This window comes from Balaenoptera acutorostrata, chromosome 8 (genome assembly GCF_949987535.1).
Source record: "Balaenoptera acutorostrata chromosome 8, mBalAcu1.1, whole genome shotgun sequence".
Lineage (NCBI taxonomy): Eukaryota > Metazoa > Chordata > Mammalia > Artiodactyla > Balaenopteridae > Balaenoptera > Balaenoptera acutorostrata.
This window is the reverse complement of record NC_080071.1, coordinates 92256656-92284145: the sequence shown is the minus strand read 5'-3', so window position 1 is coordinate 92284145 and position 27490 is coordinate 92256656. Positions and strand designations below refer to the sequence as shown.

General features: G+C 45.5%; 1 protein-coding gene across 11 annotated transcripts; it reads left to right on the top strand.

Moving 5' to 3' along the window:
* On the top strand, positions 1-26255 carry ILKAP (ILK associated serine/threonine phosphatase). Of its 11 annotated transcripts, none has more exons than XR_009009009.1 (14): positions 1-202; positions 7360-7425; positions 7899-7955; positions 9601-9648; positions 10653-10772; positions 12214-12340; positions 13751-13857; positions 14254-14347; positions 14633-14720; positions 16100-16221; positions 22617-22736; positions 24708-24838; positions 25643-25724; positions 25983-26003. XR_009009009.1 is itself a non-coding variant. In XM_057551212.1 (13 exons), exons 1-13 carry the CDS (start codon positions 148-150, stop codon positions 26121-26123), a joined length of 1227 nt encoding a protein of 408 aa, XP_057407195.1. In that variant the 5' UTR covers positions 5-147; the 3' UTR covers positions 26124-26255. The 11 variants fall into 11 exon arrangements, 9 of the variants coding, with proteins under 9 accessions (XP_057407203.1, XP_057407195.1, XP_057407198.1 ...); XR_009009010.1 differs by having other exon boundaries at positions 2-202; positions 22617-22758; positions 25983-26004; XM_057551212.1 differs by lacking the exon at positions 24708-24838 and having other exon boundaries at positions 5-202; positions 25983-26255.
* Positions 26256-27490: the final 1235 nt, after the last annotated feature.

The window sequence follows — 27490 nt, the reverse complement described above, 5'->3', positions numbered from 1 at the left end:
GCCACCGCCCCGCCGCCGTCGCCGCCGCCGCCGCCGCCTCCGCCTCCGCTTCAGCCGCAGGGTGTGGGGCCCGCCGCCGCTCGCGGGCTGCGCGTCTGCCGCCGCCGCCGCCGCTGCCGCCGCCGCCGCCGCCTCCCAGCCTCCGCCATGGACCTGTTCGGGGACCTGCCGGAGCCCGAGCGCTCGCCGCGCCCGGCTGCGGGTAAGCGGGTGGCCGCCAGGCCGGTGAGGAGAAGGAGGGCGGGCGGGCGGCTGGCGGCGGCCTGGAGGCCGCGGCGCCTGAGGCGGCGGCGGGGACGCGGGAGAGCGAGCGCGGCCTGCACCGGCGCGGGGAGCTCGCGGTCTCCGCCATGTTCGCTGCGCAGGAGGAGGGGACCGCGGCTCGGGGACCTTTGTGTGCGGCCCACACGTGTGGCCGCCGCGGCCCGCGCGCCGCCGCCGCCGCCGTCCCCTTACGGGAGCCGCGCCCCGGGTCCACCGGCCTGCGTCCGAACCGCTTGCCGTGTGGGCCGCGTCGTTCCGGGCGCGCTCCCAGTTCTGCGTTTTCTTCGGCTTTGTTTTTCGTCTCTGCCCCGGAGATGGAAGTGATGGCCGACTCAGTCCTTGTGGTTGTGAGGCCCAGAAGAGAGGGTTCATGCTCTCTGCTCCTCTCGTCGGATCTCACGATTCATGGTAGTTTTTGTTCCTTTCGGGGCCCCGGGAAGTGCCCGCTCTCCCCAGAGCGGAGGGCATTAGCCCAGGCCCGCTCCCCTGCCGGCCCCCGACCTCGGCCGCCGTGCCAGGTCCTTCCTGGAGGCTGGGGTTGGAGCTGCACACGGCAGCAGCGCGGGGACCGCACGGTTGGTCGTGTGTGTCCAGCGGGTGACGGCCACGCCAGGTTGAGGTTGGCAGGACCTGTGAGTGTTTTCACGGGCGAGGTGCGCAGCTGGCTGCTGTGGTTTAGGGCTTTCTTTACGAGCCCAGCTTGGTGGCAGAAAACATGGAAAACTCTAAAAACGCATTCAGACTCCAGGCTCACCTCAGCGCCGGCTCTCGGTCTGAAAGCCTGCGGGGGGCGGCGGGCCCGCGTCTGCGGTAGGAGATCCGCGGGCGATTTGGGACGGCCCGGCGCGGGTCTCCTGGAGAGCCTGGTGCGGGAACTGCCGTTGTAGTAGGGGAAGGGGAAGGTGACCGACGCCCAGCCTTTGCTCTCCAGGAGCCTGATTCTGCAGGAAGTGATTAAAATTGAACACGGCTAAGGTTAGTGCCTGCGGGAAACGCCGAGTGTCCAGAGGAGCGACGTTTGGAGTCCGTGGACGGAGAGTGGGGAAGGAGGTGGTGCTGGAATCTGGTCTCGGAAGATGAGTAGACTTGGGATTTGCAGAGACTCTAGCAAGGGAACGATGTGCTCTTTGGGGAACGTTTCGTTCTCTAGTTGGCCTGGGCGTGCCAGCGTGGAGGGCTGCTGTGACATGGGGCCCTAAAAAGAAGGCCCCCAGAGAAGGCGTTGTTCTGCCCTCCATGGGGCCTGGATTCTGGCTTGTCACACGTGGACCACCAGGCCGGCCAGTCTTTGTCGGGCCATTATTCCCAGTAACGGTGCCGTGACTTTTCCCTACCAAACATCCACTTTGTGGATTGTTTCTTAGATTTGTTTTCTAGATTGTTCTAGGTATGGGTGAAAACTCTGGCTTGTGTATGCACTCTTCCTTACTCTGTTGATAGAGTGTAACCTCTATCTGAATATGTTTGGGGCAGCGTTTGGATTCGCAGATGTGCCTGTGGGCCTGTCATTTTCTTGAATCGCAAAGGGACCCTTGAAGTGATACAGAACTTGACAACTCTTACAGGTTGGTGCTTGGGAGGGCGTATCCAGCCCTGGCTGAGATGACAGGGTGGCAGGGGTGCTGCGTGAAGTTTAAACGCCCCGTTCCCTGAAGCGTGGATTCGTGAACTGCTCCCTGCCTGTGGGGAGGGCACTGACGCTGTCACAGGTCCTGCTTGGCTGAGTGTATGTTTTTAAATAGCCTTAAAAACAAAGAAGGCACGCTTTCTGGATTTGTAGATGACAGAAAGCTGAGAGGGATAAGTACTAAAGTGAGTGACAGAATCGGGACCCAAAGTTATCTTGACAGGCATTTAGTTCAGACCAACGAGATGAGTCTTAACAGGTTAAAAAAATCATTTGAAGGAGAACAGAATCTGACTTCACAATTTTGTGGAAATGCTTTGATTTTTGAAAACTTAATTCAAAACGTCATACTTTTTGTTTCTGAAAAATTGATCATATTGATTGACAAAATTGAACGTAGAGTGAATGGAAGGAAAATAAAGTTGGTTTCATGAAGCGGATGGAGAGATGAGGCTAAATCGCACCATCATGACCTTCACAAAGGATGTGCAGGTGCCACCAATTTCTGAGCTAATGCAGGGAACAATAAAAGACTTAGACACTTTCGCAGTCCCCAGAAGGAGTTGTTCCAGACATGTTGTCAGACTGCGTGGTTTCTGATCCCAACTCTGCTCTTGCTGTCTTCGGTGGCTGTTCCTGCATCTGGGAAACATGAGTGTTGCCTCCTCCTGTTAGCCCACAAGTTAGAGAGGGCGCTGTGTGTACGGTATTTAGCACAGGTAGAGCACGAGGTCTGCACTTAGTAGATGCTAGTGCCTAGTAGACACTACTCTATGAGCAAACTTTCACAGCCATTCAAAAGGGGAAAAAAATGCACTCTTAAATGGATTTTGTGAAAACACTAAGTGTCCAAAGGGAGGAAGTATCACACTCCTCAGATCACATCAAGTGTATTTTATTTAGTTCTTTGATTTTTGTTGTAAACATCACATCTAATGTTCCTACCCCAAGCCTCTTAATTTTTATGGTCTGAAGAAAAATGTGGAAAGAACGCATTAAATGTTTTCAGATTTTGTGCTAAATTAGGAGTTTTCATCCCAGCCCCTAACATGGTTTGACTGCTGAGTGAAATCAAGTTTTTTATATACAGTATACATAGCTTACCTAAAAAAGGAAGTATGTTTGTTATTATCAGGTAGAAATGGAATTTCTCTGGTACATCATGCTCATAAAAGTGCTGACTTGATGTCTTTAAAGACTGACAGCTTACATTTGGCAGTCCAAACAAGTTAAAGGTGTCCTGGTTTAAAGTTGTCTGGGCAGTAACCTGGTCGCAGTTGTATAGGGGGGCTCTCTCACTGCACCGGTGCACTTTAAAGCTGATGGTCAGCTGTCAAGGACTAAACAAATATTTGCTTGGCAGACCATCTTCAAAATATTTCCTTTTAGAAAATTGGAGATCTAAATATAAAATAAAGGCTAAGATATTAGAAAAAACTTGGACTAATTGTAAAACTTCAGGGTTAATAAGAAAAAACTCAAGTCATAAAAATTAGAATGGACTTAGCTATGTAAAAACAAAAAGTTTCTGCAGGCAAGATAGCACAAAGGCAAAAGACAGACTGAGAGAAAGTAGTTGTGGTACACATTACTAAAGGTTACTATCCCTAGTAAGGGAAAGGCGCAGATAAATTAATAAGAAAAAGAAATGACCTGTTAGAAAAATGATCAAAAGATGTATCCTGACAGTTTATAGAGGAAGAAATGCAAATGACCCATCAGCCAGATGCTCAGCTTCCTCCGTCACTGGAAAGGAATAGCAAATCACCGATGTGCCGTATTTGTAACCCATCAGATTTAAAAATTGGCAAGATGGTAACGAGGATGTAGAGGAATGGACATTCTCATAAAGTGTGTTGGGGGTGAAAGTTACCACAACTTTTTTTGGAACAAATTTTGGCATTTGTCAGATTTATTTATTTACCCTTTGACCAGCAGTTAGCAGATAAAATAAGGATATAAGCCTAGGGTAAAAAACCAGAATCATCCTGCATGCCCATCAGTAAGGGAACCAGACCAAGTGAGTGGCAGTGCTTCCCGTAGAGAATAGTGTGCGGCTGTTGAAACGAATCATTAGACCCAGTGTGATGGCTTACATGAATAATGATATATGTATTGTGTATAGTATACTTCTACCTTTTAAAAATTAAAATGCACATACACAAGTTCAAGAGCATAAAGGAAAGTGGAAAGTATACAATAAACTGTTACAGTGGTGGGGAGGCGGGGCCTTTTTCTAATACGTCCGTGGTATTTGGAAAACATGTACAGTAGTCCCTCAGTATCTGTGGGGGATTGGTTCCAGGATCCCCTTCGGATACCAAAATCCAAGGATGCTCAAGTCCCTTATATATCAATAAAATGGCCTAGTACAGTGGCTCTCCGTATCCACAGGTTCCACATTCTCGGATGAGGAGGTCAACTGTGTCACATTTGTAGTTGAAAAGAAAATCCAGGTGTAAGAAGCAATTTAGGCAAAATATTTAAAAGCTTGTTGTTGCTTTACTGTACGTAGCAACTTATAGCTAATCTGAATATAATCAGCCCAAGAGTATTTTTCTCAGCATAGTTTGTAACTTTCAGTAGACTTAGCTTCAGAATGTAGGTAACTTAAAAAAAAAAAACACAACAACCTAGATAAGATTTTTTTAAATTATTTATTTATTTATTTATTTTATTTTTGGCTGTGTTGGGTCTTCGCTTCTGTGCGAGGGTTTTCTCTAGTTGTGGCAAGCGGGGGCCACTCTTCATCGCGGTGCGCGGGCCTCTCACTATCACGGCCTCTCTTGTTGCGGAGCACAGGCTCCAGACGCGCAGGCTCAGTAGTTGTGGCTCACGGGCCCAGTTGCTCCGCGGCATGTGGGATCTTCCCAGACCAGGGCTCGAACCCGTGTCTCCTGCATTGGCAGGCAGATTCTCAACCACTGCGCCACTAGGGAAGCCCAGAGAAGATTAACTGTAGTGAAAAACTTGTTTTCTGTCTTGTTTCTTTCTTCATGAGAGTTCTTATATTTAGAACTCAGGGGCCTCTTCCAAAGTTTAGGGTCAAGGTCACGCTTGGTCCAATGATTGCAGCCCCAAATACTTTGAATTACTGTTTATCCAAAACAGAATGTAAGGTTCTGGCTAACCAGAAGTTCCCTTTATAGCATCTGTGACCTACAGATAGTTGTTAAAGAATCCAGATGCAAGCTATTCTAACTCTGATCCTTTTGATGATGCAAAAAGGTGTTCCAGAGATCTTACAGAGCCTCGGGATTCTCTTTGTGGGGTTGTGTAAGGGTTAAATGAGATGATCCTTGTGAAGTTCCTAGAACAGTGTGGGGTGGGGGCAGTGTAGCACCTCGCCAAGAGCATGGGCTGGGAAAGCAGGCTGCCTGGGTTTGGATCTCCACTCCTCACGGGCTCTCTCTTGGACAGTTATTTAACCTAAGTGCCTCAGTTTCCTTATCAGTAAGTAACAATAATAACAGTACCCACCTCATAAGGTTATTGTAAGGATTAAATCCATTAAAATATGTAGAGCACTAGAATAGTTCCTGGCAGGCAGCGAATGTTAATTATCATTTATATAAGCCATTTTCAGTTGTGGCCAACAAAAATATGAGATGATCTCATTGTGTTTAATTGAAATAGCACTCACAGTATTGCGGAGTGACAGAAGAGCGGAGAGGCTCATTCTATTCAGCATGGGAACATAAGCCCTTCTCTGGGGCTGGTGGTAGGTTTGGGGAACTGACTTAGACTGAGTTGTCGCCAAAGGAGAGAGGCCAGGCTAGTGCTAAGCTGGAAACTCTATTATGAGGAATGCTTGCCAGGACCGAAAATGTATTAATACCTGGGTAAAAAAGGACTTTGCCCCATTGGACATTGGATTTGGAAAGACCTGGTTTAGATGGGTAGTTTAATTCAAAAATTAAAATCAGACCCTGCGTAAGTGGAAGGGTTGGTTGTCTTCAGGTTGGCCTTCTCCCTATAATGTCCCCCTCTCCCAAGATGCCTGGTGCTCGGGCCCCGCTGAATCCAGTGTGATTGTTCTGGGTCATCCTCTTCAGTTTTGAGTCAGTTAGAATGGGCATGTTGATGCTTAGACCAATACAGTTTGAGTTTCCCTTGGAAGTGGCTTGCTAGAATATTAGCAATTCTTGTAGGAGGATTAATACAGTGAGTAAATGGTTATCCTAAATACCTTTAGTGTCCTCCTAATGCTGTTTTTGGATACTTCCCCCAGAGTCTTTATGTCACTTGTGAGAAAAATGAAAGTATTTGTGATTACTTAATGTCTTTAGGGTAATCCTAAGGGATAAAAATGTAATTTATGGAGTAGACATTTCCCATTTGCGTTAGGGGTATAAAGCAGAAGAGTTACTTTTTGTTAAATTAGGAATTACCAGGTATTTAATGTACTTCTGACCTAAAGACTCCTGAAGAAATTTCCTTTCTTGGAGTTTATAAATTTTAATTAAAATTTTTACTTTTTTAAAAAAGTAAAATTGATACCCAGCTCATTTCTAGGCAAAAAGACAATATGGATGAAACTTTTGGAGCATACACGTTGAATTGGTTTTTAAATGAGTACATTTCTGTACTTGAACTCAGAGGAAAAAGATCAGTGTGTTGAACTTCATAGGACGTGGATGTCCACACCTTCATCTTTAGCCCTCTGTTTCCCCCACGTTCCTGTGGGCCAGTTCATGTATTTCATAGCTTCAATAGAAATTTTGGGGAAAGCTGGAGAAGGAATAACGGTTAAATTTTATGTGGAAAGGGATAATTGAGTATAAAACACTTCAGATAAGTACTGTTGGTAGGTAAATCTTCAGATTTTTAGATAGAAAGTTTCCTGGCTTTCTCCTGAGTTTATCTTGGAGTATCTGAAATTCCTCATTTTCCTCATAGATATTTATTGAATTGGGCACTGTGCTGGGGGTGCCAGGTTAAGGCAGATTGGCTTCCCTCAGGCCTCTCACCATCTCTGTGCTCCGTGTGTTTAAGATTCTTCCTGGTGGTTAATTCAGAATGGTACTGAAATAGGATTTTTTAAGACCTGTAGATCTTTGAAGAGTCCCTTTATCTCTGAAGTTCTGTATTGAGGTACCAAGATAGAATTATTGTTTTGCTCTAGAGTCAGTTTTTTCTTCCCAGGATTCACTTTTAAAGAAAGATTTTAAAATATTTGTTCGTTCAATAGTGAAATTATCAAAAAAAATACTTGTTTCCCTCAAAACACCCAATAGCCCTTAAAACACCTGTTGGGTCATCTTTCATTGCTTGTATTATATGTTGACTGTAACTTTTGGAAACAAATATCCGTATTAAATGGCTATCAAGAAAATATTTTTAAAAAATAAGCTTTGTCCAGCAGGGGGGAGAAGATTTGAATTTAATGGCAAACTTAAAGATCTCCCCCTTTGAATCCCATCTGGCCAATGACCAAATGCTCTCTAAGCAGGTGTTCCGTGTTCTAGGGAAAGACGCTCAGAAAGGATCTCTGCTCTTTGATGATCTCCCTCCGGCCAGCAGTACTGACTCAGGTACAGTCTTCAGGCTCTCCCAGGTGTGTGTCAACATGTCATCCTGGGATTGTAGTTGTCTCAATCTTTTTCCCTTTCCCCCATTTTCAACACACAGATGTTTTAGGTGTTGGACTGTCTTAAGTTTTGAATCCATGGCATCAGGTAAGGCAGAAAAATCCGCTAGTTGCTAGCCCTGAGAAACTGCATAAAAGTGTTGAGCAGTTTTCTCTGGTTCATTTGAGTGTTTAATATACTAGCTGGAATAAGATTTAACTCTTTAAGGCAGATTTTTTTGTTTCCTTTGAAATGATAGGACTTTAAAATAAGATAGGTTCAAGACATTATTTAACACAGTATGAGTTGCCACTGGATTGACACAAGAGTTTTGAGTTTATTTCAATGACCTGTGTAGGTGTCCTGGTGGGATGGATTCTGAAACTTAAGCCTCCTCCTGGTTTTGTGGGCTCACTCAGTGTTCTGCTGTGTTTCAGGATCGGGGGGACCTTTGCTTTTTGATGATCTCCCACCAGCCAGCAGTGGTGATTCAGGTAAGTGGTAGGGAAAAATGTCCAACGTGCTGATGGAAATAATATGTAGTATTTTACTCTTACGTAAAATTTATTTATTTATAGCTTGTAACAAACCTTAGGATGACATTAAATCATAATACAACATAAGGTTTATTAAAACTAAATAGATACCGGGAATTTCTTGGCAGTCCAGTGGTTAGGACTCAGTGCTTTCACTGCTGGGGCCAAGGTTTGATCCATGGTTGGGGAACTAAGTTCCCACAAAAAAAACCCTAAATAGATACCATTAAGTGGGAGCAAAAAGACACTTAAATGCTACATCACTTTTTGGTGATTATTTTTTACTTCTTGGGGTTTAACCTCTTGCAACTGACTTTTAAGAAGTGAGAGTCCAGTAATTTACTTTGATCTTTGTTATTAACGTTTAAAAGAAAATCTCAGTGTGTCATTCTGGTTTTGCCTTGTTATATTCCTGACAGACCCAAATGTATCCAGCAGAAGTGTCTGAATATATGAAGAACAGTTAAAATATTTTCAGTATTCTTGATAAATAAGTCATCTGTTTTATGCCACTTACATTAAAAAGAATTCTGATTTTAAGAAAATGAAGTCAGAATGACACTGCTTTACTGACTGGTACAGACCATGTGCAGGAATTTGAATTCTTGAAATTCAAGACCTTAGTTAATTATTTTCCAGTCAGTCCTTTTATGTTCTCAAGATTCTTTTTATTGATTTGATTTCATTTTTGCCAAGCCTGTTAACATTGGCTCTACCTGTTCCTGTAAATGTTTAACTTTTCCTTTTATGTCCCAATTACACAGAAGGGGAAAATAGAGCCGATTCTTCTAGGTTGTCATATGTGACGAATGTATTATTCCACTAACTGAGAACTTCTCACATGGAATTCCCCCAAAGGGAGGGGGAAGGTAGGGCAATGGTGGGGGACAGTGGGGATGCAGGCTGTCCTTTTTCATGTGCAATTATCCTCTAGTGTAAAAAACCTTCCTTATGTTGTCAAATAGAACAGTTGCTGCTTTTCAAGTGTATTTTTTGAATTATTAATTCTTTACCATAAATTCATTGGAATTAGTCTAGAAAGTATGGATTAAATTAGGTACCATTCCTATATTTAGAAAAAGTATCACATTCATCTTACATAAGAAGTCTCAGGTTTTCAGGCTATGCATCCATACCAAAAAATTACAGCATTCTCATACAATTTACCCTAAAACCTTCCCAATAAAGACAGTGCACTTAGTTGAAATGAAAGTTAACATGTGCAACTAGGGCTCTTAACAGATTTAATTTAAAAAAGGAAGATTCAGCATAGTTATGTCTTAGTTATCCACAGGGCAAGAGGCAATAAACTAGTAGCAACTTAGAAGAAAGACGTCAACACCATTGTTAACAAGCTTGATATTTTTTTTTTTTTTGGATGTAGAATCCAATCTTGTATCCAGTATTTAGGCTTTCTTGAGAAGACATATTTTTCTTCTCAAGCAGGCAAGAGCCATTTACAAAAATTGACTGCATTCTAGGCCATAAAGTAAGTCCCAATAAAGAGTCAGCTTCATATGTAGACCACATTCTCTGATGACAATGTGATTCACTTACAAGTCAATAACAGTTTAAAAAATTTCTCTGTTTTTCAATTTAAAAGAAAGGAAGATTCTTTTACATACACATTGGGAAAACTGGAACACAAACAGTAAGTGACAGGAGGCTAATGAAGAGACCATTGGGAAATCGTGACATTGTCCCGGTTGATTTGCCTTACTGTGTGGGGTGGGATGTGTGTGTTATACTGTTGCAGAAATCTGTCCTTTGCAAGTAATTGACCCTTCTTGAGGGCAGGGACATTTCTTTCCTTTTTTTCCTCAGTACTCAGAAATGTCTGGCAAAGAATAGTTGAATGAATAATAAATGGTTGCATGCTTTTGTACCTAAATGCAGAGAATACTTAGGGCCATTTATTGGATATCTGATGGACCAGGCACTGTGATGAATGCTTTACATACCTTCTCCCCAGCAGTTTTCAGACAACCCCCTGAGAGGACAGTATTCACCCTGTTACGGGTGAAGAAACTGAGGCTGGAAGGTTAAGTAACTTGCCTTAAGGGCACACCCCTTGGAAGTGGCAGAACTGAGATCTGAAACTAGACTTCTGTTGTTCCAAAGTGCATACACACTGCAGGTGCTCTTAGCTCTGGCTTTGAATACAAGTTCGTCCCTTTGCAAGTGGGAATGGCTTCAGCGGTCCTATTTTGCCTTTCAGGATACCTACAGTTCTTAAAGCCTGATGTTTATTTTAAGCCTTTTTTGGCACTTGTTACTTTTTTGAACTGGTTCAGGACATTTCACTTTGCAGATTTTGGAAACTTATTTATAAGTAAGGGCTTGTGGATGTAAAACATCATGTATGTGCCGTAGCCCCAAGATATGAATGTGTATTTTTACCATTGAGAAGCCTCTCTTGCATGTCCTCTTATGCCAGTCTGAGCAGGGCCTGGATCTTAATTTGTGGTCTCCCACTGTGGGTGCCCAGGCACTGCCCCATGCCTCAAAATCATAGCCGTGACTGCTGTGCCTCTCTCTCTGCCAGACCTCTCTCAAATGTCTTTTGTCTCTGAGGGTTGGGAGGGAGCCTGGTCTGCTAGGGACTCTTACCATCTACAGCTGTGTTTCTGTCTGGCTTTGACTTTATATTTCCAGGTTCTCTTGACACTTCGATATCCCAGGTGGTAAAGAATGAAGGGAAAGGAGCAAAGAGAAAAACCTCTGAAGAAGAGAAGAATGGCAGTGAAGAGCTTGTGGAAAAGAAAGTTTGTAAAGGTTTTCAGACAGTTTGAAAACAAATGTATTAGACTTCATATTGTAAAACAACCCAGAGCAAAAAGCAAGCTCAGCTTTCCGACGATAATATTGGATTGGCCAAAAAGTTCGTTCAGTTTTAAGTAACAATAAAAGACATTTTTCATTTTCACCAAGAACTTCATTGAACAATGTATTCATTAACTGAATGACCTTTTTGGCCAACCCATACTTCCTTTTTATGTCCGTATTTAAGAGGTGGATAGGGTTTCTTATTTGCAAATGGATTTCCAAGTTTACTTTTACTTCCCCTCTCTCTTGGCTCTCCATGTACATCTGTTACCTTTGGTCAGATAGGAAACCTGCATTTGTCCTTCAAGGGTTAAAAACCACGGGTAGTTCTTGCTTAGCCTTCGGCAGTGAGTGTTTAGCTTATTGGCCCCCCAGTTTCTCTCTGGCCACCTGTCCTTGTCCCCAACCTGTTGGCTAGCACTTGGAATTCTGTGAATGGCTCAGTAGGCAGGTCCCAAGAGACAGCCTGAGGCTGGAAAAAGTAATTGAAATTTGTAGTCAGCTTTGTAACATGTCTCAGTGAGTGGGGAAGAAACGAAAAGTATCAGCTAAAGAGAAGAACTGTGGATTTTCACTTATTGCACCGGCCACTTTGTCTTATGCCATAAGTGATCTCAAGGCAGAGGCTGTAGGCTGCACGTGGAGGTATGAGAGGACCTGCTCCGCCTCTGCTGTGAAGACGTGCACTCAGCTTGGCTTGTCACTGCCTTGAGCCTGGAGAGCACTGTGCCTGCCACCAGCCGCTCTTCAGAAAGCGCTCATTCTATCACTTTTATGGCTCTAGGTGTCAGAAAAAGCTTAAACCAGCCATTAAAGAGATTTCTGCGCCTCCAGTGAACTCCTTTTTCCTTTCCTTCCTCAGTTAAAGTAAAAGCAGCTGATCTTACCATTTGTTCAAATTCTTCCAGCCTCAAGCATGGAAATATATATTTCCAGTGTATCCAACAGGGCATTAGGGATAAACTCTACTTGCTTGCATTCCTCTAAACCAGGAATTTTTCTGTCCTTATTAAATTATTGACAGACTAGATATGCACAGAATTCCTTGCCCCAGTTCAAATCCCACTTCTGTGGGATGACAGCACATTCCTTGTTCTGGTGCTTTGACTTAATGCCTTCTCAAGAGGAGCCATTCTGTACTAACTTGCTGTCATCTGCTGTCTCCTCTCCACTGCTCAGCCTTGCAGAGACCGGCCCTGTCCAACAGTGGTCTGAATCTTGTAACAGACTTGCAGCCCAGGAGATACCTTGAGGGGTATAGCTTATTTGTTTGCAGCATTAGGGCATTGCTGAGTAGAACAGCCATAGTTCCCTCTCATTTGCTCTGGGACTAGGGCTTCTGGAGAGAAGGGCACAGTTTTGTATTGGTTTTTTGTTCTCTTTTTCTTAGGCTCTTCGGTGATCTTTGGTTTGAAAGGCTATGTGGCCGAGCGGAAGGGCGAGCGGGAGGAGATGCAGGACGCCCATGTCATCCTGAATGACATCACCGAGGAGTGTAGGCCCCCCTCCTCCCTCATGTGAGTGTCTCTGCTCCAGCAGCCTGGTGGCATAAAAGTCTCTGTTCTAATGGGAACTTTGGACTGTATCCAGTTTGTATTTATTAGAAAGACGTATTTCTTGAGCTGCTTGGTTCAACATCAGTAGTTCTCAGCTGGGGTTGGTTTTGCCCCCCAGGAACATTTTTGGTTGTCACAATGGGGGATGTACTACTGGCATCTGGTGAGTGGAGGCCAGGATGTTATCCTGTAGTGCATGGGTTAGCCCTACAACAATTGTCCTGCTGAACTTGAGAAACCCTGCTGATTGGGAAATGACTCTCCCTATTTTGGGTCTTGGGGTGTGCTGCTTTCCACCAGTATCTGAAGAGCTTCTGGCAGATAGTATTCGTATTCTTTGACCCAGGAGATAGAGGTAGAAGCTGCTAATTACAGAGGGGAATGGCGATCAGGGAGAGCTAGTGCATATAGTGAGGGCCCAGAAAGAGAACAAAAAAGCAGAAATGGCATCAAGAAGAAGACAGTGAAAGATTTCCTGCAGTTGTACAAACTAAAATGAAGGAAAAGGCATGGAGGAAAAGCCGTTGCTCACCAAGAGCAGGAATGTGCTTTGGAGTTGCTTTTAACCCCAGGAAAGGGGCTTCTGGAGAGCCCCACGGGGGCACATATTTTCGGGTTAGATTTAATTGAGGAACACTAAGCCATAACTAGCAATTACTATGCTGTAAGATTCTGAGTTATCAGCCACATGAAGTTTATTTTTTCATGGCTTGTGATGTCCCAAATTGAAAAGGAATTCCAAAAATGTTCGAAAAAAGAGCAGCTCTGCAGAATAAATGTCATTTCTCATAGGCATTTTTGTTCTATCCTTCTTGAAACAGTTTTTTAATGACATTTATTCTATTTATGTTTTTTGGCAAAACTTGAAAGGGGGATAGGAATAAGACCAGTAAGATAGGCTTTAAGAATTCTGTATCGGTCAAAGTTTGAGCAAGAATTCTGAAATTACCTATTCTCTGTCTCATAGATTTTTTTTTTATAATTTTTTTTAATATCTTTATTGGAGTATAATTGCTTTACAATATTGTGTTAGTTTCTGCTATACAATAAAGTGAATCAGCTGTAGCTCTTACAGATATTTTTGACCGTCTTGGATTAGTAACTGTTTATCTGTGTGTTAGTGTTTGAAACTAAATCTGCTCTAAATAGAAAAAAGTTCTGAATTTTAATTTAGTGAAAAATCAGAGTTAATAGATCTGATTTTTAAAAACAAGTGTGAGTTTTTAATTCTTAATTTAAAAATGTCACGGAAGTAACTTAAATGTTTGTCTCAGGTAATGTTAATGTTCGCTGTCTAAGAGTTAACAGCTTTTATGGAGAAGAGTAGTCTTTGCCGTGAGAATCTCTCTGACTCTCAGTTCATTGTTCCAGTACCCGGGTTTCATATTTTGCTGTTTTCGATGGACATGGAGGAATTCGAGCCTCAAAATTTGCTGCACAGAATTTGCATCAGAACTTAATCAGGAAATTTCCTAAAGGTGAGACTGAGCTAAATCGGTTCATGTTCTTCTTGGTGTTGGCTGTTTGTGCTGATCAGTGACATGTCACTGGCTTTAGCAAAGAGTCCTTGGTGACTCTAAAAGAGCAGGGCTGAGAGGAGGCGGCTCCGAGGTGAGCAGGTGCAGTGGCCGTGCAGGTGTGCCTAGCATGGAACTTCTCGTGGCTCTGAGTGATTGGCCCCTCTCGTGGAATGTCTTTGGGTACAAGTGAGTGTCTTGCCTTTGTATTTGGGAGACTACTAAAACCAAATGCAGATGGCACTTAAAGGTGAGGAAGTACAGGTTGTTCTTGGTCGTAATACAGAAACAAAATGACAGTGGCGGGAGGATAATCTTCCCTCCTTAAGAGTTTGTTTTCTTTTGTTCCTTCTGTAGGAGATGTAATCAGTGTAGAGAAAACAGTGAAAAGATGCCTTTTGGACACTTTCAAGCATACTGATGAAGAATTCCTGAAGCAAGCTTCAAGCCAGTAAGTGTAATAACCACATGAAGACATGTGAGTGGAGTGTGCGTGTTGTTTTCCTAAATGCATTCCAGGCCTTCTAATACAGTTTAATGCTAATGCTCACTGTCTGAAAAGTTCCTAGCACCAAGTAATCTCTTACAACTTAACGAAATTGGGAACACAAAAAAGCACATATCAAAGAAACCATCGATTTTAAAAGTGTAAGACACTTCCCATTCAACTCTGGAAATTAGTCTCAAAGTGCTAGCATGTTGGTGGTGACTGTGTTTCTGATGTGTTTCCCCCCAGGAAGCCTGCCTGGAAAGATGGGTCCACTGCGACGTGTGTTCTGGCCGTAGACAACATTCTGTATATTGCCAACCTCGGAGACAGTCGGGTATGTGGCTCTGGGGCCACCCTCTTAGATAACAGCACGCCATATGGGGGAAGAGCTGTAGAAGCACTTGCTGAATAAGGTTACAGTGACGATGGCTGGGTTGGAATCTTTCTTCTTGTGGGGTTGCTGCAGGGGGTTCTGCTGCAGAGTTTAAGTTCTGGGTCAGGGAACAGCAGCTCAGCTTGAGGCCGTTTGTTCTCTGGGAAGGCTTATACCCTGTCTGTCAGATACAGAGCTGTGAGTTGGAATTTAATTGGCCTGCAAGTACCTTAAATACTCGTCTTCATTTCTCTGACCTCCGACCGTAATGAATGAATAACTCAGAAGCTGTAGCTAAGAAGTGCTAGATGATGTGACATATGTCCGTTGAGCCCAGTACACACAGCTGAGGGAGAAACCCGATTGCTTCCCACTGGTGACGTCCTGTGTCCCAGTCCCGGTTGTGGGGCATGACTCAGAGCTGGAGGGCGGTGCTCTGCAGGGTCTCTGCAGTCCCTCCCACCTCCCCTGCCAGGAGCGGATGTTCACCTCCGTTGCCGCTTGCTTTTCAGCCATTCTCCGTGCTTGTTCCGCAGTCGCTGGGCAAAGTGACCTTCCCACTCTTAATAGCATCTGCAGACGTGGAAATAGCTGCCCCCCACCCCTGTTGCTTTTAGGGTGATTTATAAATATGGAGCACTAGGAGCCGTGAGCATCACAGATGATGGCTCTGCCCTAGTGGAGTTTATATTCTGGTGATCCTTTAGTGCATCTATCTAGGGGACTGTCTCTTGTACATAGGTGTTTAGATCAAAGGACTTAAAGAAACAACATGAGTAAAATTGGCCAAAAAAAGAGAGACTTTGGAGTCAGGCCCAAGTTTGAGTCCTGGCCTTGCTCTCTGACTCTAGGCACGATGCTTATCCCCTGGCCCTCAGGCTTCCTCCTCTGTAGAATAAGAGGTTTGTCTGGAAGTTACCACACAGTAAACATGGTGGCGGGAACCCATGGAGAGGTACTTGGTCAGCCCACCAAACTGCCCTCATCTTTGCCAGTGTAAACTCTTGGAATGGTAATGCCTAAAGGGGCCTTGGTACTTGTTAGGTCCTCCCTTTCACGTCACAGATGAGAAGATAATGGCCTAGTGAGGGTGAGCAGTGAGCTGTGGTCACCCAGCAGGGTTTGCACCAGAGTTGAGACCCAAGCCCGGGGCTTCTCTCCCTGAATTTTTTTTGTGACTCCACTTTGCTACTTGTACTTTTGATGCTTGATCCACTGAACTCAAGTTTGTCAGCAGGAGGCTGAATCTGAAACTCCATTGTTAACCTTTCTCTTCAGCTGTCAACTTTAGGTGCTGGGCTCATTAAATTTCACAGCCATTGTACTCTCCATCTTCCCAGGCAATCCTGTGTCGCTACAATGAGGAGAGTCAAAAACATGCAGCCTTAAGCCTCAGCAAGGAGCATAATCCAACCCAGTATGAAGAACGAATGAGAATACAGAAGGCTGGAGGGAATGTCAGGTAACCAGGGAGTGACGGGAACTCTGGGAAGGAGGGTTCACTTATGTAAAAGCAGCCTTGAGGCCTCTGAGGGTGGAACGTTCTGTGTCGTGCAGTCTTCAGCGTAGTGAGACTGTCTGAGGTCTAACCTGGTGATGTCGAAGTAGGTGACCGAGTGTTGTAGGATTTCACCTATGTCCAAGTGGGAGCAAAAAATGTATGCAAGAAACATGCTTCCCTACGTTTGCAAAAGGAGGAGACCTGTCTCAAATTCAAGTTCACCATTTGCAGCATTGTCTCTGGTCCTGGTAACTCTCATAAAAGCTGTCATTTGTCACAACCCGGTAAGCTACAGTTTTCGGCAAATTCTCCAGAGAGAAAATCTGAAGTGGTTAAGACAGTAAATGTAAGACAGTAGTGTGTGCTGATCACCTCTGGTCTTCCTGGGGGACAACTTATCTAGCCCAGAGGGCCACTCTTACCTGGCTGCGTCCGCGGCAATTCCATGTCATCTCTCTTTACACCTTGGAAGAGTGCATGCCGGCTCTAGTTTACCGTCTGCCGTCTCTCAGGTGGTTAAAGGAGGGCTTAAGTCTCTTCTTCACTTTAGGAGAATTATACTTTAAGGACATTGCATTATGAATTTGATCAGACATGTTTTCTGGTTCATCTTGCAGTTTGACCCCATGAGGATTTTGTTTCCTGTTGGAGATGAGGGAGAAGTAATATATCAGTGTAATAGTGCATTTATTTGTCCTTGGATGTGTAGTTTCTCTTCTGTTGTTTATTTGGGGCAGTTTTTGTTATTGCTTCAGGCTCTTTCTAGCCAGGGGTGCAGGGAGGTCTCTGGAGAGCAGTTAGAATTCTTAGGGTTGGTTAAAAAAACTCCTGGGTTAGAAAAAGGTGATTTGGGTCTTGGTTGTGGCTGTCTGCGTGAGCATCGACGGAACTGTAGGCTGGGTTCAGACCTTGGCCAGTGCTGTGTGCCTGCCTTCTCCCCCATGACTGCTGTGGAAGTTAACGCCCGAGAACGTGACCCCAGTGTTAGTGTCCGCATCACCTTTTCTGCCCTTTATTATAACTTTAAAATTCTGCTCTTGCCTGAACTCCTTGAAAAGATTTTGACATTGGCAGTCCTACGGCTGAAAGTAAGATTAGCTGCATTGCATTTACTTCCTGTTTCCCAGTCCCTACTTACTAAGAACAGCGTGGGCTTAGGGTGAGCCCCTCAATTTAGAGAAGCGGGCTGGGAGGCTCAGAGACAGCAGGGCCAGGCTGTGGCCCATCTCCTGCCTGAGGCCAGGGTTGGCATGCTTTTTCTTTTCCTCCACCCCCTCCTGCTTTTATTATTAAAATGTTCAAACATGCAGAAAAAATTTTTAAATAGTAAACATTTCAATATCTACCACCTAGATTCAGTAGTTAACATTTTGCCATTTTGCTTTGTCTGTTTATGTGTGTGTTTGGCTGAACTATTTAAAAGTTAGTTGCAGACATAACACCTAAGAAAATAATAATTCCTTAGGTTGTATTAGGTTATCTAATATCCCGTCTGTACTCGTATTTCCCCAATTGTCCCCAGAGTGTCTCTGTTTGAAACCAGGGTCTGGTCAGTGTTCGCATCTACCTTGGACTCACATCTTTCCGTGTAGAATCGTCTCCACTTGTACTAGGCTTGGATCATCACTAGTCAGCACTTGTATAGGGTCACCAGTGCTGTTTTTTCATGGTATCGTTTAAGTTGCTTGCGTGTATTTCTTGTAAACTAGAAGTTAGGTCTAAAGGCTTCTTTAAATTCAGATTAAACATTTTCAGCAAAAATATTTGATGGGGGATGCTATGTACTTTTGATAGTCCCTCACTTCAGTAGCCATGTAAGGTCACTGGTGTGATAACTGATGCCATGCTGGCTACCATGGCTGCCATGTGGTGACAACATATGGCTCCAGAGTGAAAGGACGTGTTTCCGTGTAATCAGCCCATGATCCAGGGAGATACACTTCAGCACCTTGTGAACATTGTGGCCCACCAGCCTTTCAGCTGACGGTTTTAGCATCCCTTAGTGATCCTTGCGTGAATCAGTTATTTCACAGGGATGGCAAAGATGATCATCTACTTCTGCGCTTCCTTCTACATGTATTGGCAGGCATCCTATAAAGAAAGGCTTTCCTTCATCAATAGGGGATGAACCATAGTTTCTCCCTGAAAGCAGGGTAAATGTTGAATTCTTTAATCACCATTTGCAGAGTGAGAGCCACAGACAGTTGTGGAAACTAGTGTTTTCTTTCCCTTCTCTGCTTCTCTCCGTCCCCTTTTCCTTGCTCCACGAGTCACTGCAGGTGGCTTTATGTATTCGAGGCGCTGGTTCTCACTGTAGAGACAGGGTGCTCTTGGTGCTCACGTGACCTCATCTCTGGCCAGTGGGAGGGAGCTTTGGCTTGCTGCAAACACTTCTGCCTTTGTCTTAAAACTGAGCTCCATGTGCTGGGGATGCTTGTTTCAACTGCAGCGTCATCAGTTCTGCATCTGTTCTAGGACAGAGCCAGGAAACACACACACACACACACACACACACTCTAGGCTGTGAGCTTAGATTGCTATTTCTCATTCAGATTGGACACTTATACGGCTTTCTCTTAACTTCTTTGATTCAGTAGTTTTAGTGTCTTCTTTTATGCTGAAAATCTTGGTTCCTAACATTAGTATATTTATTTGCCAAAATAGCTTGGAAATCATGGTATCAACAGTATCACTCACTATTAATGAATTTGAGTTCCTTGTGGTTCTCTTATCCTTAGTCTGTGCTTCACTGAGGATATACAGAGTACTGTGTGTAAACATGGAATAATTATTTTCACTGTGGTGTTGTTACACTCTGGTTATTATGATCATTAGTTTCATTTTGCTTTCAACTTCAGGGCTTTTCCTGCTGGTGGGAATGTAAAATGGTGCATCTGCTGTGGAAAATAGTTTGGCAGTTCCTCACAAATTAAAAATAGATCTACCATCACAACATTGTAAATCAACTGTACTTCAATAAAAAATAAATTTAAAAATAAAAAATAAATAGATCTACCATATGATCTAGCAATTCCACTCCTGGGTATATACCCCCCAAAAATTCAGAGCAGTGGATTTGAAGAGATAGGCGTGCACCCATGTTCATAGCAGCATTTTTCACAAGAACCAAAAGGTGGAAGCAACTCAAGTGTCCATGCATGGATGAAGTGATGAACAAAGTATGGTTTCTCCATGCAATGGAAATACTATTCAGCCTTAACAAGGAAGGACGTCCTGTCGCATGCATGAACCTTGAGGACATTTTGCTAAGTGGAATAAGCTAGTCACAGAAGAGGGACTGCTGTATGGTTTCACTTATATGAGGTCCCTGAGTGGTCAGAATCGTCACCGGGACAGAAAAGAGGGTGGGAGTTGTCGGGGAGGGGGAGGGGGAGTCGGTGTTTAATGGCCGCAGAGTTCAGTTTGGGAAGATGGGAAGGTTTTTGGAGATGGATTGTGGTGATGGTTGCACAACAACGTGAATGTACTTAATGCCACTCAACTGTATGTTTAAAAGTAGTTAAGATGGTAAATTTTATGTTACATGTATTTTTACCACAATTTTTAAAATGAAAAACCCCCCACATTTACGTGGTTAATTATCTAAATTAAAGGCACAGTTAGACATGCTTTCGTCTCTGTTCCCTTCATCCTTATTTCCTGATTCTTTCCAGTGTTTCTTTTTACAAAAGTAAGCAAATCCATGTGTGTATTTTTATTTTCCTACTTGCTTACACTGAAGGTAGTATACTGTATGCAGCAGCGTGTTACACTCCTTCAGGTGACTTCCTCGGAGAAGGTGAAAACAGTTTTGTGTTTATTTTACAAGGAAGGCAACTGAACAGCTGAAGGGAAGCTTGCACATGTAGCATTTAGTGTCAGATTCGCAGTACTTGTGCTGGTACAGGTCTCTGATGGCAAAAAGAAATAGTTCTGGTATCACACCTGCAGTCTTCTCTGTAGCACCCATCGTGTTAATACGCCAGATCTTGGCATCTGCAATCTTGGGAAGGTCAGAAGAAGATGGAGCTTCCACCTCCCAGCCTTCGCTTTGTGAGCCTGTCAGGACCACTGAGTCCCTGCATTTGCTCCCCTGCCAGAGTTGCTGAAGTCCGAGCAGGGTCTGGCTTGTCCTCACAGCCAGATCAGCTGTCTCAGTGCCTCCCTCTCCGATTGTGAAGGGAGAACCGGAACAGAAAATGGCAGCAAAAAGAGCTACGGTCAGGGGACTCTGTTGAACGACTTTCCCACCAATAGGACAGCAGTTCTCTGATTGCTGGACAGATGGGAAGGAGATGAGGAACAAAGCAGCATGGAGTATAAGTTGCTTGAGGGCAGGAGGCCAGGCCTGTGGACGACTGGTACCGAGGGAAGGCACATGGGTCGTGAGTGTGGACCTCAAAACCCACTCCCTCCTCAGCATGGTGGTCTTGGGGGAGAACTTTGAGGGTAGCGGGAGGAGAGTGGATTTTCAGCCATTTGTTGAGGGAGAACCCACTGCAGAGCACGCAGCTTCCTATTGTGCGTTTAGGAAGCTGGCCGCGGGTGCGTGGAGAGGAGCTCTGCTGAGGAGGATTGGAGAAGCGCGAGCCCGCACATCCACGTGGCTGGTTCCGGACAGGCCTCGTCGGGTGTGGTCCTGTTCCACTTGTCACTGACCACGGAGGGCAGGTGGTGTGGCTTTGTGCTCTTGTGATGCACAGCCTTAGAGTTGGCACTGGCCTCTGGAGCTGACTGGCGTTCGCACATGCACGCCTTAGATAGCCTGTCACACTGAGTGCAGGCAGAGTGACAGCCAGCTTGCAGTGTCCGTTTCTGAAGTGTGGCTTTTCCTGGGTCTGCGATTCTGTCCGTTGTTGCTTTCTCCTGTCACTCCAGTAGTTGAGGGACTGTAAGATTTCCACTCTGTGCAGAACTTTGCTCAGTAAACAGGAATGGAAATGGCAGCTTCTTGTTGTGGCGCACACGTTTTTCTTCATCAGACTCAGGAATTGTTCCACGTCTTCTGTACTGAGTTGTGCTGGTAGTAACTGGGGCTTTGAGACCTGCCATTGCACACAGTCTCGTTGAAACAAGCTGGGTTTATGACTTGGGGGTGGGGTTGGGTGTGCACCAGGCGTCCAGTCCCTTGGTCCTGAAGAAGCGTTTCGCCGGCTTCTCGTGGTGCTCCTGCTTTGAGCTGCTTCCTCAAAGGCGCGCTCGAGGCTGAGGGCTCCCGCAACCCCACCCCGCTGCGCTCTCAGCTCGGCTCCCGCGCACCTCGGCCCGTCCTGCTGCTCGCGGTACTGCTGGTACTTGAGAAGACTGCGCAGCTCTTCACAGACACCGGCAGGAGGCTTTGTTGCTGGTGATTCAGCTGTGACCACTGGGAGGGTGAGGGCGACTTGGTGGGCACAGTGAAGGGCCGGGAGCCAGGCTGAGCTCTGACTCTGAGACAGCAGCCCAGACCCAGGCGAGCAGCTTCTGGCCACGTGTGTCCATCACACAGCATCTCCAGAGCTTGTTCCGTCGTTTGGGGGCCCCGTGGTGGCAGTACACCTCCACGCACAGCTTTGCTGTTTGCTGAGTGCTCTGACGCACCTTGTCGAGCGTGGGTTCTGGTTTTACACATGAGGGTCTAGATGCTTGGGAGGTTGCAGCTGCCTGAGGTCACACAGCAAGTACACCGCCAGAATTGTCCTTGGGAGTGTCAGGCTAGGGACTGTTTCTCCTGCTGACAGAACTCTGTCTTACAATATGGAGTCTTTTTATAGGTCACCTTCCCATCTCCCTGTCCCTCATCTAAAAATAGAATGGGTGGAAGTATAATGCTGTGCAGAACACTACCATTTGTATTTAAGTCATATTAAATCATACTCATACCCAGTGTAAAGAAAACTCGCTTCCAAATCTGGGAATAGTCACTTTCAGGTATTTTCCAAACCTGATTAGAGTGAAATGCAAAATATCCCTCTGTTCCAGCTGTTCTTAACTCTGGTGACATGGTTGAGTCACGTAAGAAGCTTTAAGATAAAAACAAAGCCAGGTCCCCATCCAATCAAGTTTGACCCTGGGCTGTGGGCAAATCAATGGATTAGGCCCAGCGCTGCCATATGCCAGCTAGAGGGGGTGCTGTCCCCATCAATGTGCTGTTGGGCTGAGGAGCCAGGGGCAGCAGGAGTGTTAAAGACCTAGAACAAAGAAGACTCAGCACAAAAATGCTCAGACATTGCTATGTGTTAGAGGCTAAGTGATGTGGATTCCACAGGTTACATCTTTTACTCTATCCCATTTTTCTGCTTTTAAGATTAGATTCTGAGTACTGTGACCCGTGGTCTGTCAGATGGAATCTGAATTTGCTTTTCCCCTCATTTTAGGGACGGGCGTGTCCTGGGTGTGCTGGAGGTGTCCCGCTCCATTGGGGATGGGCAGTACAAGCGCTGTGGGGTCACTTCTGTGCCAGATATCAGACGCTGCCAGCTGACCCCCAACGACAGGTAAAACCTCCCAGAGGCACAGGTGTGCACACACATGGTTTTGTTTCTCTTCTGATTTCTTCCAGTTTGTGTAGTGAACCTGGGGGTGGACAGCCAGGTCTCGGGCACTATGCTAGGCCCTAGAGGTGCAGGGATAAATAAAATACCATTCCTGCTCTCGCGGGGTCCACAGTCTGCCGGGGGAGCATCTGTGAATGGGCGGTTCCAGTCTCGTGTGTCTCAAGAGTGGGGGGTGCTCTGGGAGACTTTGGCCGTGGGGGGAGGGAGACATCCTTGCTGGAGAAAAGAGAAGGGCTTTCTGGCAGAGTGGACACACACAAGGGACAGGATGAAAATGTGGCCAGGCAGATGCCATAATAGGGAGTCAGGAAAGTGATGGCAGGGTACCTGGGGACAGATTGTAAAGGCCCTGGATTCTTTGCTGAGGAGCTTGAATTTTAGCTCATAATTGGTGGAGAATTGTGGGAGGTTTTTAAGCAGAGTCAAGTTAGGTTGAGACTCAAGAGACCCCTTGTTTAATTGTCCAGCCCCTAATTCTGAGCTGCTTGAAGGTGAGGCACCATGCCTGGCGCCGGAAGCCCTCAGCAAGTCAGTGCTGGAGGCTGGAGTAGGACGGAGCCCCGAGGCCAGTTGGGAACTGATGCACTGGCCCTTGCTGCGGGTGGGGATGGGGGAGGTGGACTGAGGCAGCAGTGGAAGGGGACTGGGGAGGCCAGTGCTGCGAGGGGGGAGCCGTACCCCGGCCCCCCGCCTGCTGAGCGGGCGTCTTGGGACACGGTTCCACCAGCTCCTCTGGTTTTCTAGCTGATGCCTCAGGGGAGTCTCGTCTGTCCCCACATTAGACCAGGCCCCCCCTGTTGTATGTGCTGCTCGCGCTCCCTCTGCTTTGGATCGTGGTTGTGTGTTTGTGTGGCCAGTTTCTCAGGGTCCGGCACCGCAGTGGAAGGGGCCGGCACCTGCTTGGACCTGTGCCCTGCTAGGTCCCAAGCACGAACCATGTGCCTGGTAGATAGATACTTGTTGAATGAATGCCCAGTCAAAAGAGGAAAACCAGCACCTGGGTATTAAAATGAGGAGAGAAGGGTGTTAGATCTGTGGGGAAACTGTCCTAGGAGAACCAGAACTGTCTCATCTCATCTATCATTGTTCAGAAAGACTTTCCTTGGGAAGTCTAGAGGGGGCTTTGAAAGGGAGGTAGTCCTGTTCTCAGATGGTGAAAGTGGAAGGTGGTTCTCCCTTCACGTGGGGAGTGAGTGCTTGAGAACATTCCTTAAGTCCACAAACTGTCAGTTTATTGGGTGGGCCAAAAAGTGCCTTCGTTTTTTTAAGATAAAAGACACATTTTTCATTTTCACCAAGAACTTTATTGAAAAACGTATTCACCCTTTTGTTCCACTATTTGTTCTGCCATTTTTCAGGCAACTTCACAATCCCATCTTCCCAAAACTTTTTATCTTTTTGAGCAAAGAACTGTTCCAGGGGCCTTTTACAGTCTTCCAGGGAATTGACATTTTTTTCCATTGAGAGAATTTTGTAGAGACTGAAATAAATGGAAATCCGAAGGTGCAATGTCTGGTGAATACGGTGGATGAATCAGAACTTCCCAGCCAAGCTGTAACAGTTTTTGCCTGGTCATCAAAGAAACATGCAGTCTTGCGTTATCCTGATGGAAGATTATGTGTTTTCTGTTGACTAATTCTGGACACTTTTTGTCGAGTGCTGCTTTCAGTTGGTCTAATTAGGAGCAGTACTTGGAATTAATCGTTTGGTTTTCCAGAAGGAGCTCATAATACTCCCTTCCAATCCCACCATATACACAACATCACCTTCTTTGGATGAAGACCGGCCCTTGGTGTGGTTGGTGGTGGTTCATTTCGCTTGCCCCACGATCTCTTCCGTTCCACATTATTGTCACTTTTCATCACCTATCATGATTTGTTTTAAAAACGGAACGTTTTCATTACGTTTCAGTAGAGAATCGCATGCGGAAATGTGGTCAAGAAGGTTTTTTTCGCTTAACTTACGTGGAACCGAAACATCAAAGTGATGAACATAACCAACCTGGTGCAAATGATTTTCAGCGCTTGATTTGGATATCTCGAGTATGTCGGCTATCTCCAGCATGGTATAACGTTGATTGTTCTCAGTTAATGTCTCGATTTGATCGCTGTCTACTTCAACTGGTCTACCTGACCGTGGAGCAGCGTCCAGTGAGAAATCACCAGCATGAAACTTCGCAAACCACTTCTGACACATTCGATCAGTCACAGCACCTTCTCCATACACTGCACAAATCTTTTTTTGCATTTCAGTTGCGTTTTTACCTTTCTTGAAATAATAAATCATAATATGCCGAAAATGTTGCTTTTTTTTCTCCCATCTTCAGTATTAAAACGGCTACACAAAAATTCACCAATTTTGATAAGTCTTTTTTTAAATGTACGCTGATATGACAGCTGTCACATACAATCTAACAAAATTGTTTCGAGTTAAGTTAAAGACAACTGAGTGCTACTAGAGCCATCTTACAGAAAAAACCGAACGAACCTTTTGGCCTACGCAGTATGTTTGGGAAATGGCTCGAGGCATGTGGTGATAGAAATTTAGCATGTATTTACCATAACACCTGGTGGATTTTATTTGGTGATTTTTCTATAGTTTGCTTAAGAAGTGGGTTTGGGTTAATCCATAATTTTTGGTGAACAGAGAGGAGTCTCAATTTTGATGTATAACATTTCACCTACAAATATTTTTAAGTAGTTTTAACCTTTGTCTCGTAGAAGTTAAATTGGTTTTAAAAAATGTTTAGCCTTTGAGTAGTTGGACAAATATTTTTACCTCCACTGCCAGGCCATTTAGTAAAGTTTGCTGCTAAAACCCATGTATATTTTTTCTCTGTGTTGTAGGTTTATTTTGCTGGCCTGTGATGGCCTCTTCAAGGTCTTCACCCCAGAAGAAGCCGTGAACTTCATCTTGTCCTGCCTTGAGGTAAGAAGTCTCACAAGGGAGAGGGCGCCAGTCGTTCCAGCTGCACTTGGGCTTTAGAGGAGAAGTCCCGAAGCCCCCTTCCTCCCACGTGTTCCCTGTAGTTGGGAGTGGGAACTCCACCCCGGGGACTCACCGGTCAGTTTGTCCTGCCCACCCTGATGGGGACTGGGGAGCAGTTCTTCCTCGTGGCAGTGGTGTCTCAGGAGAGTGATGGGGTGCAGGATCCCCACTCACCAGTGCCCCTTTCCTGTCCGGTAGGATGAGAAGATCCAGAGTCGAGAAGGGAAGCCCGCCGTGGATGCCCGCTATGAAGCCGCCTGCAACAGGCTGGCCAACAAGGCGGTGCAGCGGGGCTCGGCGGACAACGTCACCGTGATGGTGGTGCGGATAGGGCACTGAGGTGCTGCGGGCCGGAGCGCGGCGTGGTGTTGACTTCCCATGTTCATTTTGTGTGTTGTGCACATTATGTGTTTCGTGTACTCCTGTGGGATTCCCATGGTTGTAAATAAAGGTTTCTTTTTTTTTTCTAGACTTTTGAGTTATCTTATTACATTTTGAGCAACTCTTGACCTTTCAGAGGTTGTGTTTGCTTTCGAATGTGCTTTGGGTCTCTCCTTGTTAAAGTCATTATAGGTATCTTGGGTTGGCCAGTGATAACGGCCCATCGTAAGCTGCTCATTGTGCAGTGCTTTGTAGTTTGTGCGCACCTTTGCTGTGCTGTTTCACCCTCGTGATAACTGGTTGGGGAAGTGGCATTTTACAATGAGGAAGTCGAAGTAATGACTGGCTTGGACAGGCCACGACCAGAGCTCAGGGCTGCTGGAGCGCTCTGGCTGCGTTCAGCTTTATATATAAAAATAAGGTTACAAAACGTTATGCGGGGCTTCCCTGGTGGCGCAGTGGTTGAGAATCTGCCTGCCAATGCAGGGGACACGGGTTCGAGCCCTGGTCTGGGAAGATCCCACATGCCACGGAGCAGCTGGGCCCGTGAGCCACAGCTGCTGAGCCTGCGCGTCTGGAGCCTGTGCCCCGCAACGGGAGGGGCCGCGATAGTGAAAGGCCCGCGCACCGCGATGAAGAGCGGTCCCCGCACCGCGATGAAGAGTGGCCCCCACTTGCCGCAACTAGAGAAAGCCCTCGCACGAACCGAAGACCCAGCACAGCCAAAAATAAATAAATAAATAAATAAAATTTAAAAAAAAAAAACGTTATGCGGCATGATCCCAGGCTCAGCCAGGGGGACAAGATGAGGTCGTCACTCTAGAGCAGTGTGCCCCCAACGGGCCCTCCAGAAACGCCACGGTATTCTGCTTATTTCCAGTTCTGTGATGACAGATGCAGTCTGGCTGAGGGACTCTGTGAAGGGCTGGGTTTACTGGGTCTCACGTCGGGGTCCCCTGGGTGTAAAATGCGTACTTTTCCCGGTTTGAGCAGTCAAGCTGCTGTTCCCTGTGGCTGAGTCCAGCCTCCCGTCTTAGGAATGTGCATTCAGTTGGTTCTGTGCTGGGCTGAGGTTGATCTTCACGATAACACTTCTGTCGAAGACGTTAAAAATGCATGATGAGCCTACTCAGAAAAACGAACGTTAAACTTCTGTTCAAGCCCTTATTTCTATGCAAAGCAAGCCACTGGTACTGCTGTAATTACTTAGTAAAGCAGCTGTTAGGGCTGTCTGGGTGAGTGCTGCCTCAGGATGATGTAAGATTCTGAAAATTTGCTTTTGAAGCTGTTTTGTCATGTTTGCTGGCCCTGCCCAGCCTGCGCAC

Coding starts and splice junctions, on each gene's coding strand:
- ILKAP (XM_057551212.1), top strand. CDS start 148: ATGGACCTGTTCGGGGACCTGCCGGAGCCCGAGCGCTCGCCGCGCCCG. Junction 12,341..13,750: donor AGGCCCCCCTCCTCCCTCAT/GTGAGTGTCTCT, acceptor TCATTGTTCCAG/TACCCGGGTTTCATATTTTG. Junction 25,725..25,982: donor TCATCTTGTCCTGCCTTGAG/GTAAGAAGTCTC, acceptor CCTGTCCGGTAG/GATGAGAAGATCCAGAGTCG.